Consider the following 13,997-nt stretch of genomic DNA (forward strand, 5'->3'; position numbering starts at 1 on the left):
GAGGGTTAGCATGGGTTCAAAAAACATAATCTGAACCAAAGACAGCAGGAAGTTTAAATTGTATCCATTTGAGATTACAGATACAGATTATTTATTGTCATTATGACAGAGTACAGTAAAAGGTAAGGTGCAAGGCTTTCAGTGCAAATATAAACCTGAGTAAACCACACGCAGACTTGAAAGGTCTGGAGAAGAAAAGAAAAATCAACATAAAATTTAGTCAAATAAAAGAGGTATGTCCAGAGTGTAAATTATTTTAAATTAATATTTCAGTGGCAGTGGATATTGCACATAAACAAATTGGACTAATTTCAAGTGTGGCATGTGACCTGGCTATTTGGTTCCAGTGGCATTCAAAGCTCGAACAGCAGTTGGGTAGAAACTGTTTTTCAATCTATTTGTACTTGCTTTAATGGCCCTGTACCGTCTGCCTGACAGCAGTAGCTCAAACAGATAGTGGTCAGGGTGGGATGAGTCCTTTAGGATGGTGTTGGCTCTCCTGAGCCAGTAAGAGCCACGAAGGTCTCCAGCAGTATGGGTAGAGGACACGCAGTGATCTTCTTTGCCATTTTGGTAACCTTCTGGAGCTCTTTGCTGTTTGCCCCATGCAGCTGGTTTGGTGTGTGTTTAGTTTGGTGTTGTATAAATTTATTTGTGTCAACTACAGTGACCGATTTTATTCTGCATCTACTCAGATCTTCTTCCATGTTCAGTAATGACGCTTTGTCAAAGCAGCTTGGTGACACAATAATACGCACGCAGAAGGTGGGTTGTGTGTGCCAGCATCACCACATGTGAGGTCTGGACATTCTGGGCTGAGTTTGAAAACTCAAGTGTCATGAAAGTGAGAATGGGTTCAGCAGTTCACAGAAAAAGCTTCAAAAAGCCGACAGACCAGCGGAATAAGTTGGTTAGAAGTAAAAGTCTCAAAGGGCAAAGCACAGGTACCAAAGGATCAGGCAAAAACATGGACAGGCCCGTTGATAGACTTTTTGAGGCTGGAGTAAAGGAAGGAAGGAAGGCGGGCAAATCAAATTACAGTTTGGCCAAAAGTAATCCACCCCAACCAGCTGTAATCCATAACCTACCAGCTACAAACCCTATATAGAATCATGGTTGGGAACCGGGTTGCAAGTTGGACCCAAATGCAGGAGCAGTAAGGAAGACATTGGAAGAACAACCAAAGGTTTATTGAACCAAACAAGGGGAGAACTGCGCAGTAGACAATACTGATGGGGCAACTGGACTGGAACCAGGAACTGACTGGACTGGGACCAACAGGAAACCAGGACCAGAACCAGGAACTGACAAGGCTGGGACCAGGAGGACAACAGGACCATAACCAGGGACAGACAGGACTGGGACCTGGGACTGACTGGACAGGGACCAGGTGAAGAGAGCCTGTGGAGCTACTGGGGCTGGATGAATGGCTGAGAGCGATGATATGGCACAGCTGGGCACCCGTGGCAACCCGATTCCAACCAGGAGGAATGCGGAGGTTCATCAGGAGCTGGTGAGAAAGATTCTGGCGCCGAACCAGTCAAAGCGCCAAGGTTAAATCCCAGAAAGATGATGAGATGCAGCTGTGAGGCTCGCACTCAGCAGAATGTAAGTCAGCTGTGAACTGACACACCCGTGGGAACTTCACCCAGCAGCTCCATCTCAACTTCACCTCGGAACACAGAGAGACAAACCAGCAGACCAGGGGCAAACCATAACATATAGTTTTCTTAGATGCTATAGCTCAGTTCCCAAACTTTTTCTGTAGCCCCCCCCCCACCCCTTCTAGATAAGAATATTTTCGAGTTCCCCCCCATCATCAACACACATGCACATCTTTTGTTTCCAAACTCCACTAGAATTTATTGTAAATATGGTAATTTATGTAAAACTACAACTTCTTATTGAACAAAATAAAGTGACAAATCACATTTATTTATTAATTTATTAATCACATTTATACATTATTAAAAGTGACAGGCATCATGTTTGTTAAGTGAAAAAAAATTAAAATTCTCACAAACGTGTCCATGTTCTGCAAACAGTGCTCAAGCTTGATCATAAGTGTTGCCAGATTCAGCTGATGGTTTACAGCCCAAAAGCTGTTCCAAAACTGCCAAAATGCACACAAAGTTATCACTATAAAAGTATTATTTGCTATGTTAGGAACTTCTTCATTCATTCATTTTCTATATCTGCTTACTCAAAGGTCACAGGGGGCTGGAGCCCATCCCAGCAGACATAGGGCGAGAGGCGGGGTGCACCCTGGACAGGATGCCAGTCTGTCACATGGCCACATAGACAAACGTATTCACACGTACGGTTAATTTTAAGTTTCCAGTTCACTTAACCTACATGTCTTTGGAAGTGGGAAGAAGCCAGAGCACCTGGAGGGAACCTACACGAACATGCAACGCCACGCAGTAAGGCCCAGGGGAAAGCAAACCCAGAACCTTTTTCCTGTGAGGCAACAGTGCTAACCACTAATAGTCAGCAGTCTGTGTAATCTTATCGTGTGTGTGATACCATAATTGTTTTAATTGTTTTTAACTTTAACTAGTAATGACTTCATGACTTTCTTTGTTAATAAAATTTTAACTATTAGAGAAAAAATTACTCATAACCATCCCAAAGACATATCATTATCTTTGGCTGCTTTCAGTAATGCTGGTATTTGGTTAGACTCTTTCTCTCTGATTGTTCTGAGTTATTTTCATTAGTTACTTCCTCCAAACCATCAACATGTCTATTAGACCCCATTCCTACCAGGCTGCTCAAGGAAGCCCTACCATTAATTAATGCTTCGATCTTAAATATGATCAATCTATCTTTATTAGTTGGCTATGTACCACAGGCTTTTAAGGTGGCAGTAATTAAACCATTACTTAAAAAGCCATCACCTGACCCAGCTATCTTAGCTAATTATAGGCCAATCTCCAACCTTCCTTTTCTCTCAAAAATTCTTGAAAGGGTAGTTGTAAAACAGCTAACTGATCATCTGCAGAGGAATGGTCTATTTGAAGAGTTTCAGTCAGGTTTCAGAATTCATCATAGTACAGAAACAGCATTAGTTAAGGTTACAAATGATCTTCTTATGGCCTCAGACAGTGGACTCATCTCTGTGCTTGTCCTGTTAGACCTCAGTGCAGCTTTTGATACTGTTGACCATAAAATTTTATTACAGAGATTAGATCATGCCATAGGTATTAAAGGCACTGCGCTGCGGTGGTTTGAATCATATTTATCTAATAGATTACAATTTGTTCATGTAAATGGGGAATCTTCTTCACAGACTAAGGTTAATTATGGAGTTCCACAAGGTTCTGTGCTAGGACCAATTTTATTCACTTTATACATGCTTCCCTTAGGCAGTATTATTAGAAAGCATTGCTTAAATTTTCATTGTTACGCAGCTGATACCCAGCTTTATCTATCCATGAAACCAGAGGACACACACCAATTAGTTAAACTGCAGGAATGTCTTACAGACATAAAGACATGGATGACCTCTAATTTCCTGCTTTTAAATTCAGATAAAACTGAAGTTATTGTACTTGGCCCCACAAATCTTAGAAACATGGTGTCTAACCAGATCCTTACTCTGGATGGCATTACCCTGACCTCTAGTAATACTGTGAGAAATCTTGGAGTCATTTTTGATCAGGATATGTCATTCAATGCACATATTAAGCAAATATGTAGGACTGCTTTTTTACATTTGCGCAATATCTCTAAAGTTAGAAAGGTCTTGTCTCAGAGCCTGCACACACATGTACACTGCATGTTCTCCAGCTGAGGTGCAGGACACAGTGGTCAGCTGGCTCCGGGACTTTCAGCCACAGTTGACAATGTTGAATCTATGGTGTGTGTGTGTGTGTGTGTGTGTGTGTGTGTGTGTGTGTGTGTGTGTGTGTGTGTTGGTGGTGGCGGGGGAACAACACACTCCACAAGCCATTTGTGTTGGGGGGCGGACAACGACGACACACTCCACACGCCATTTGTGTGTGTGTGTGGGGGGGGGGGGCACAGTCACAGCCATGTGTGTTGCACTTTGACACTTTTCACAGACAGGTCAAATGTGATTGCCAGGTGTACGACTAGCCCCACCTTTTCTAAGTGTGCAAGCGAGCGGTGTTAGATGTTCGTGTGTGACACCTGGAATTTGGCCGACACCCGCTGAGAGGGGGATCGAATGAGCGCACGCAGGGCATTCGCTGTCTTTCAGCAGCTTGTGTGGGTGAATGTTGTGGGAACAGCTGTACGAGATGTTTGAAGTGGCTCCAATTTCTCACAAATGGCATGCAATTCCTCCTTCATGCGCTAGATGGCTTCAGTCGTGTTATGTGTGAAGGGGCCCTCACATTCATCACAATGTCAGGGTGCTGCCATACAAGGTGCTCACTGCACACCAGGAGCAACTATGGGATTAAGGACCTTGCCCAAGTGTTTTTCCGGTCAGGCTGGGACTTGAACCAGAGATCCTTTGGTTTCAAGCCCAACGGTTAACCACTAGATCATCACCTCCCCTAATAAATAATGGGTTGGGCTTAAAAACACCTTGCTCAATATTTGCATATTCAGTTGGTCAATCTAAGAAGAGCTACAAGTTGTTGTTGTTGTTGTTGTCCATTCGGCTGTTCCCATATTGTATGAGGTCGCCACAGCGGATACAGCCAGATCCACATCGGTATTTGGCACAGGTTTTACGCCGGATGCCCTTCCTGACGCAACTCCAGTTTTACCAGGAGAAACACACACAACCGCTGGTGTTCCGAAGAGGTCTCCCATCCAAGTACTAACCAGGTCATCACTGCTTAGCTTCTGAGATCTGATGGGATCAGGCTAACACAGAGCAGACCCGCTGCTTAAAAAGAGCTACAAGTACATTGTTTTATAGTCTGTTGTTATGAATGTGTTCTTCCAGTTATCAGTTGTATTGTATTAACATACATGCAAAACATGTATGTTAATGGCACTGTATATTTTTACCTGTAATTGTAGTACATGCATAGCCCTGCATACAAAGTAAATGAACATAATGTATGGATGGTCAGTTGATAAACTATGCTTATTGAGTGAACTTTTTATTTCATAGTGGTCAGTCATATCTTGACCTCTATAACTACTATTATTGCAAGAGCAGAAAAGGCTCTAATAACATCTGGCATAGAAATCTGAAAGTTCCAGAAAATAAATATTTTGTATTCAGATCAGAATTTATAGTATTACCATGTCAGCTGAGATTATAACAGTTAGACTTTAAAAAATCAAGTATAGACCTCCTTGCCTATCAGGATATGAATCCTCTGTAAAAATCTCATAATATATGAAAAATTGTGGGTTACAGACTGTTCACAAACACAGAAACGGGTGAAAACATAGGCAGAGGTAATACTCACCATGTGAGTGCACATCTGTTGTTTGGAATAATTTTTCTGATGTTTGCTATAAAATACGTAATTATTGTTTATTAAATGTTGTATTCTTGGACTGGTGAAGGTTGAATCACTTCGAGCTCAAGTTGCACAGAAGGATATGTTCATCTCGGAGCTTCTGGACCGAATTGCAATAGTGGAGTGTGAGGTAAGAGGATATGCGTGTTCGCCGTTATGGTGTGGTGCGGTGGGCTAATCTGCTGCCTGGCTACAGATGGCCTGGGCTGTTTAGCATGAGATGTCCCGCGCTATCAGAACAGTCTGTGTTGTTTCCCATGTGGCACTGCATCTCTCAAGTCACTTTCAGGAGTAAAGTGACTTTAATGCTTTGCATGTGTGTGACCTGACAGTGTCATTTCCTGTTTTCCTTTTCCTAGAATAATGAAATTGAAGACAAGCTCAAGTATTTTATGTCTACACAGAATAAGACACGTGATGTGGAAACTAGGGAGATAGGAGTAGGCTGTGATCTGCTCCCCAGGTAAGAAGCAGAGTTGGGTGAAAATTAATAGTAGCATAAACTCAGCATGTTTTTTTGATAGTCTGACTCTGCCTCTGCAGCGAGGATGTCACATCTCCTGTTCAAAATCAGTTGCCCACACTGCGACCAACTTTAATAAACTCGTCCTTCTACCTGACATCCCCGACACAACCAAGAACATTTAAGCCTGGTAACCCACCACCGAGCAGGCTGGAGTCCAGCTTACTGAAGTACACTCCTCTTGAGTACACCCGCTATCTGCAGTCCAAAGCTTCAGCGTCCAGCGAAGCATCTTCACCCACTGAATCTGAGCCACTGAGTCCAGTCCAGTCTGACACAGACGAGGTTGATGCAAAAACAAGCACAGAAATGGATTCCATTCCAGAGGAATTGACTGCGTCCTCATCGGCTTCTGAAGGGAGCTCTAGTCCATCTCAGATTTACACCCCGTTTATGAGACTTATGGATATGACGGCAAAGCTAACCCTCGACTCATGACCTATTCACTTTGATTTTATTTTCCCCACACCTTATATACACCTAGAAATAAAGGCTCAAGTGTAAAAACGTCACATAAAACTCATACAGCCTGCATATACAAATGGCAGCATAAATGAAGAGAACATGTTTCATATTGGTGGGTGTACATAATCTCATGTTTTGTACAAATATGTTGTAAATAATCCACTGAAGGAATATATTTGTTTACACTGAAAAACAATCTTATGTAAAGATTGATATGGAAGGTTTTGAGTATTTTGTTATTGTTTTATTTCGGCTCTGTACAAACTATTTTACAATTGACACAATATGTAAAAATATTTATTAATATACTTTGTATCTTTATGAAAATTCTGGTATCTGATATTGGTGGTGGAAGATTTTTTTCAAAGTAATTTTTTTAGTGCTGATATTAAATATGCAAAAATAAATAAATAAATAAATAATAAAAAAGCATATACGGACCTTATGAAGGTAACTGCTGTTCCTGAGCCATGGTGACCACGAGTATTATCCAGCTCTGGTATGCACTGCCACGTCTGTACTTGTAAATTAAATCATTGTTACGATGTGCCTTTTCCTTAAGCAAACCTATCACACTGCACCGAATAACAAAGGTGCATCATGTTTGGACAATGAAGAACATTAAGTGACTGATTAACCTCTGTGATTAAAGGAATCAACAGCGGGTGATTATCAGGATTAACTTAGAACAATGTGAAGTTAATGTTATCATTAAATGAATCATCTCTCTATGAAGCACAAATATAAAATGGGTTATGTACTGGGTTAACAAATGTCTCAATAAATTTGTATCAAAAATGAATAAGTTATATGAACATATATATGTTACCAAAACTTGGCGGCAAGATGAGACATTCAGTGTATTGTCATTATCCATGATGCAGTGTTGCACTATGCAACAGTCCATAAATGCAAAATTGTTGGTAGAGGTCTGTTTTGGTGCTGTGCATTTTACTTGGAACTATCTCTGTGCGTTCCTTAAATATTTGAGCACTGGCTGTTAGCATTTTGCCTTGTTAACACTCCACTAAGCTTTTGCAGTCTTACGATAGTCTTCTTCCTGAAAGATCTGAAATATTAGTATTGAAAATGTAAATGTTGAGAGAAACACCTACCAGAACTCTGGCAATTTTGTGTGCATGCGCTGCAGCACCATGCCACATTGCATTATGGACAATGATAAAACACCAAATGGCCCAGCAATGGAGACTTTCAGCTTTGGTGTGGAGGACAGAAAGTAGATTGATTATATTTTACTCTTTGATTTCAGGTCTCTGGTCACCTGAGGGGTGACCGTCTCTGGTTAACAACTTTGTTCATTCAGCATTTGTTTGTTGTAGAAGAATTCCATTGTGAATGTTCTCCCGGAGTTTTATTTCTAGACACTAACTCAACTTGGAACATGCCGATGAAGAAACGTTAGAGAAAATAAATTGCATGAACAAAAGGACATATTTGGGCTTTTTATTTAGAAATCAACACGTGTCAATACAGCATCACACACATACATTTGCTGTGCTCTGGGAGGTAAAGAAAAATAAAGAATTCATGGACTTAGTCCAGGTGACTGGTTCGGCATCTGTAGTGGCAGAAAGGGAGCTGCAGGAGACAGAGACATGAAGAAAGGGAGGACTCCTCTACGACTGGGATTAGTTGCTGTGTTTGGGTATGAGGCGGTGGAGAGATCCAAGCGTGGCCAGTCTGGCTAGTGAACGTTGACCATGGAGCTGGGCAGCTGTCTGCATGCTCTTCACCCATGCAGCACCGTAGCTCATCACGCCAGGCACTGCCATCTTGTATGGTGACTAATGAGGTGTTCATGGAAGACTGCTGAGCTTCACAAGGCCAAAAACTGAGCTGGTCACTGCATAATGGTGCTTCTGGGACATTCAGCAGGTCCAAAGGTATCTGTGACTGTTAGAGACTCAATCATGAAGTATATTCTCTCAAAACAACTTCAGCTCCAGAATCTTCCTAGAGGTAGGGCCACTGACTTTCCAAAGACAGCTACCGAAGACTACAACCCCTGGCAATAATTATGGAATCACCGGCCTCGGAGGATGTTCATTCAGTTGTTTAATTTTGTAGAAAAAAAGCAGATCACAGACATGACTCAAAACTAGTCATTTCAAATGGCAACTTTCTGGCTTTAAGAAACGCTATAAGAAATCAAGAAAAATAATTGTGGCAGTCAGTAATGGTTACTTTTTTAGACCAAGCAGAGGGAAAAAAAAATATGGACTCAATTCTGAGGAATAAATTATGGAATCACCCTGTAAATTTTCATCCCCAAAACTAACACCTGCATCAAATCAGATCTGCTCGTTAGTCTGCATCTAAAAAGGAGTGATCACACCTTGGAGAGCTGTTGCACCAAGTGGACTGACATGAATCACGGCTCCAACACGAGAGATGTCAATTGAAACAAAGGAGAGGATTATCAAACTCTTAAAAGAGGGTAAATCATCACGCAATGTTGCAAAAGATGTTGGTTGTTCACAGTCAGCTGTGTCTAAACTCTGGACCAAATACAAACAACATGGGAAGGTTGTTAAAGGCAAACATACTGGTAGACCAAGGAAGACATCAAAGCGTCAAGACAGAAAACTTAAAGCAATATGTCTCAAAAATCGAAAATGCACAACAAAACAAATGAGGAACGAATGGGAGGAAACTGGAGTCAACGTCTGTGACCGAACTGTAAGAAACCGCCTAAAGGAAATGGGATTTACATACAGAAAAGCTAAACGAAAGCCATCATTAACACCTAAACAGAAAAAAACAAGGTTACAATGGGCTAAGGAAAAGCAATCATGGACTGTGGATGACTGGATGAAAGTCATATTCAGTGATGAATCTCGAATCTGCATTGGGCAAGGTGATGATGCTGGAACTTTTGTTTGGTGCCGTTCCAATGAGATTTATAAAGATGACTGCCTGAAGAGAACATGTAAATTTCCACAGTCATTGATGATATGGGGCTGCATGTCAGGTAAAGGCACTGGGGAGATGGCTGTCATTACATCATCAATAAATGCACAAGCTTACGTTGATATTTTGGACAATTTTCTTATCCCATCAATTGAAAGGATGTTTGGGGATGATGAAATCATTTTTCAAGATGATAATGCAAAAACTGTGAAAACATTCCTTGCAAAAAGACACATAGGGTCAATGTCATGGCCTGCAAATAGTCCGGATCTTAATCCAATTGAAAATCTTTGGTGGAAGTTGAAGAAAATGGTCCATGACAAGGCTCCAACCTGCAAAGCTGATCTGGCAACAGCAATCAGAGAAAGTTGGAGCCAAATTGATGAAGAGTACTGTTTGTCACTCAATAAGTCCATGCCTCAGAGACTGCAAGCTGTTATAAAAGCCAGAGGTGGTGGTGTGTTGGAGCGTTGTTTTGTTTTTCATGATTCCATAATTGTTTCCTCAGAATTGAGTGATTCCATATTTTTTTCCCTCTGCTTGGTCTAAAAAAGCAACCGTTACTGACTGCCACAATTTTTTTTTCCTGATTTCTTATAGTGTTTCTTAAAGCCAGAACGTTGCCATTTGAAATGACTTTAGTTTTGTGTCATGTCTGTGATCCGCTTTTTTTCTACAAAATTAAACAACTGAACATCCTCCGAGGCTGGTGATTCCATAATTTTTGCCAGGGGTTGTATAAACTGGAGCCTGGAGGCAGTGAGACTGGTTATACATGTAGGAGTGAATGGCACTATTCATTGTGAGTCTGAAGTGCTTACGCAGGATTTGACTGCTTTTAAAAAACACTGAAGGACAATGGGAGATGTTTTTATTTCTAGATGTATTGTCTCATTGATTCAAAGGTAAGAAGATGTTATCTGACCCCTCAGTCAGACAGGTTATGCTACCTATCTGTGTCCCGGACAAGACACTTCATCTGAATCTGGGTGGCAAGGTGTTTTCATGGTTAGCACTGATGCCTCACAGCAAGAAGGTTGTGGGATCGCTTCCGGCTCTTTCTGTGTGGAGTTTGCATGCTCTCCCCGTGTCTGTGTGAGTTTCCTCCAGGCACTCCGGTTTCCTCCCACAATAAAAACATGCTTATTTTGGGTCTTCTCATTTCTCTGGCCCTGATCAAGACTGAGTCTCTACATCTGTGGCTGCCACAGTCCAGCTCCTAGTAGTTGGATTGTGTCTCACTGTAATTACGATGGATTAAATGCAGAGAACAAATTTCGTTGTATGTGTATATGTACAATGACAATAAAGGCTATATTATTTTAAAAAATTGTCTCAGTACACCCAGCTATGAACTGGTACCAGCCTTGGCTGGGGAAATAACCTGCAGCAAATTGGTGTCAATGTGCTTGAAATGATCAAATCTGGGAATAAACACTGGCATCAGTGGGCATCAGTGCCTAAACGAAGTTTAGTCTATTTCCCAAGAAGAACAGTTCAGCAAGCTGAATGACACCCAACCAGTGGCACCCACTTCACACACCTGATGAAGACGCTGGAGCAGCTCTTCCTTGGCTTCCTCAAACCACAGGTTCAACACACCCAGGACTATCTGCAGTTTGCATATTGGGCAGGTGTTGGTGTGTAGGATGCTATCTTCTACCTGCTACACCGAGTCCACTTGCACCTTCAACACCATCCAGCCCCTTGTGCTTCAGGACAACTGAACATCATGCAAGTGGACCCCTGCCTGGTCACTTGGATCTCCAGCTATCTCCAGCCAAAGCAGAGCAGAGTGCACAGGAGGAGAGAGCCTGCTCCACTTTGGCTCAGGATGGTGCATGCTGCTTCGCTCAGTGAGATCCTGCTGTCCAGCTCCACAGCATCTCCTCTGGCAGTCCCCTTAGGATGCAGCACAGAACCAGAGCTCTGTGCCACATTTCTCTGTGGCTCATCCAGCTCCAAAAGGAAGGAAGGATGAGGCGGGCAGCCAGTTTATAAAATAAAAGGCATTTTTAAGTGGCACACCGGTTTCCTCTCACAATCAAGAAAACATGCTAATTCAGGCTCTGCTCCTTTCTCTGCCCCCTGACCAAGGCAGCGTCTATATCTGGAGTTGGTCCCAGGGTGCCGGACTGTGGCTGCCCACTGCTCTTAGTGGTTCGATTGTATCTAACTGTAATTAGGATGGGTTAAATGCAGAGGACAAATTTCATTGTATGTACGAGGGCTGTCAGTAAAGTAACGGTCCTTTTTATTTTTTTCAAAAACTATATGGATTTCATTCATATGTTTTTACCTCAGACATGCTTGAACCCTCGTGCGCATGCGTGAGTTTTTCCACGCCTGTCGGTGACGTCATTCGCCTGTGAGCACTCCTTGTGGGAGGAGTCGTCCAGCCCCTCGTCGGAATTCCTTTGTCTGAGAAGTTGCTGAGAGACTGGCGCTTTGTTTGATCAAAATTTTTTCTAAACCTGTGAGACACATCGAAGTGGACACGGTTCGAAAAATTAAGCTGGTTTTCAGTGAAAATTTTAACGGCTGATGAGAGATTTTGAGGTGATTCTGTCGCTTTAAGGACTTTTCACGGTGCGAGACGTCGCTCAGCGCTCTCAGGCGGCGTCATCAGCCTGTTCAAGCTGAAAACCTCCACATTTCAGGCTCTATTGATCCAGGACGTCGTGAGAGAACAGAGAAGTTTCAGAAGAAGTCGGTTTCAGCATTTTATCTGGATATTCCACTGTTAAAGGAGATTTTTTTAATGAAAGACGTGCGGACGGATCCGCGCGTCGGGACGCAGCCGACGCGGTGCGGCGGCACAGGAAAAACACCTCCGTGTTGATAACCATTTGTAAAATCCAGGCGGCTTTTGATGGCTTTCAGTGGAGTGAGTATATGAGAAATTGTTTAACAGGCAGGACATGTTCCAACTTGTCCTTAAGGCTTTCAACAGAAGTGTTTTTCCTGTGGCGGAGCGTCGTGGCGGCTGCGTCCCGACGCGCGGACCCGTCCGCACGTCTTTCATTAAAAAAAATCTCCTTTAACAGTGGAATATCCGGATAAAATGCTGAAACCGACTTCTTCTGAAACTTCTCTGTTCTCTCACGACGTCCTGGATCAATAGAACCTGAAATGTGGAGGTTTTCAGCTTGAACAGGCTGACGACGGCGGCTGAGAGCGCTGAGCGACGTCTCGCACCGTGGGAAGTCCTTAAAGCGACAGAATCACCTCAAAATCTCTCATCAGCCGTTAAAATTTTCACTGAAAACCAGCTTAATTTTTCGAACCGTGTCCACTTCGATGTGTCTCACAGGTTTAGAAAAAATTTTGATCAAACAAAGCGCCAGTCTCTCAGCAACTTCTCAGACAAAGGAATTCCGACGAGGGGCTGGACGACTCCTCCCACAAGGAGTGCTCACAGGCGAATGACGTCACCGACAGGCGTGGAAAAACTCACGCATGCGCACGAGGGTTCAAGCATGTCTGACATAAAAACATATGAATGAAATCCATATAGTTCTTGAAAAAAATAAAAAGGACCGTTACTTTATTGACAGCCCTCGTATATATGTGCAATGACAATAAAGTTTTATTTTATTCTAAGAATGGGTTCCAATCTCAATGGAGAGGACAAACTGCCCACTTGGGGAAAAATTGTTTGCAGAAAGGGCAGCCTGCCTATTTGTACGGAGGGTTCAGAACCACATGCCGAACCTCTCACACACCGCTTCTGTGCACCTCAGCAAGCAGGAGTGCCTGGAGCCATGCAGGGAGCACCAATTTGCCAATTTCTCACACTGTGATATGATAAATGCTTTGTGGCGCAGATAATTTGTTTTAAGTGCTGGAGCCGCTCCACCCAATGTGTCATGAAAAAATGCCGCTCCAGGTGGCTGCCCGGTTCACCTGTACCAAAAATCACTACTGGACGTCATCCATACCTTGGACAGAGAAAAAGAGTAGAATCTGACTGTTTTATTGATGTAGGGAGATCATTCCACAAAACAGGTGCACAATAAGAGAAGGTTCTTTGGCTCATAGATTTTTTTTATTCACCCTAGGGACACAAAGTAGTCCTGCACCCTGAGAACGCAGAGCCTGGGCTGGTATGTAGTGTTTGATTAGGTTAGCCAAGTAGGGAGGTGCCAGTCCGTGAATAATTTTATTGGTTAGTAGCAGAACCTTAAAATCCGACCTCAGAGAGACAGGAAGCCAGTGAAGACATGCCCAATTAGGGTGTAATGTGGTCAAACTTTCTACTTCCTGTCAAGAGTCTGGCAGCAGCATTTTGAACCAATTGGAGACCCCTAATGCTGGACTGAGGTAAACCAAAAAAATAAAACATTGCAGTAGTCCAATCTAGAAGAAACAAATACATGGATTAGGGTCTCAGAATCAGCCATAGACAGGATGGGCCGAATCTTCGCTATGTTTGACAGGTGGAAGAAAGCAGTCCTCGTAAAATCTCTAATGCGTAGGTCAAAGGACTACATAGGATCAAAAATCATACTAAGGTTCCTTACTTTGTCAGTGTGATATATGACACACTAGTCTAGGTTAAGTGTTAATTGATCAAACTGATGCCAATGTCTCACTGGACCAAGAACCATCAATTTGGTCTTGTC

The 13,997-nt window shown here is 42.6% G+C and overlaps 1 protein-coding gene across 4 annotated transcripts in view; it reads left to right on the forward strand.

The window, feature by feature from the left end:
- Positions 1–6,749, forward strand: part of myzap (myocardial zonula adherens protein) — a 31,561-nt gene extending 24,812 nt beyond the window's left edge. For 3 of the 4 annotated variants that reach the window (XM_034189997.1, XM_034190013.1, XM_034190004.1), the window contains exons 12-14: positions 5,500–5,583; positions 5,813–5,916; positions 5,997–6,749. In XM_034189997.1, coding sequence (XP_034045888.1) covers positions 5,500–5,583; positions 5,813–5,916; positions 5,997–6,414 — 606 coding nt within the window. In that variant the 3' untranslated portion in view covers positions 6,415–6,749. The remainder of the gene's footprint in view (positions 1–5,499; positions 5,584–5,812; positions 5,917–5,996) is intronic. The other variant, XM_034190019.1, reaches the window with a different exon arrangement.
- Positions 6,750–13,997: the final 7,248 nt, after the last annotated feature.

This window comes from Thalassophryne amazonica, chromosome 2 (genome assembly GCF_902500255.1).
Source record: "Thalassophryne amazonica chromosome 2, fThaAma1.1, whole genome shotgun sequence".
In the NCBI taxonomy this organism is placed as follows: Eukaryota; Metazoa; Chordata; class Actinopteri; order Batrachoidiformes; family Batrachoididae; genus Thalassophryne; species Thalassophryne amazonica.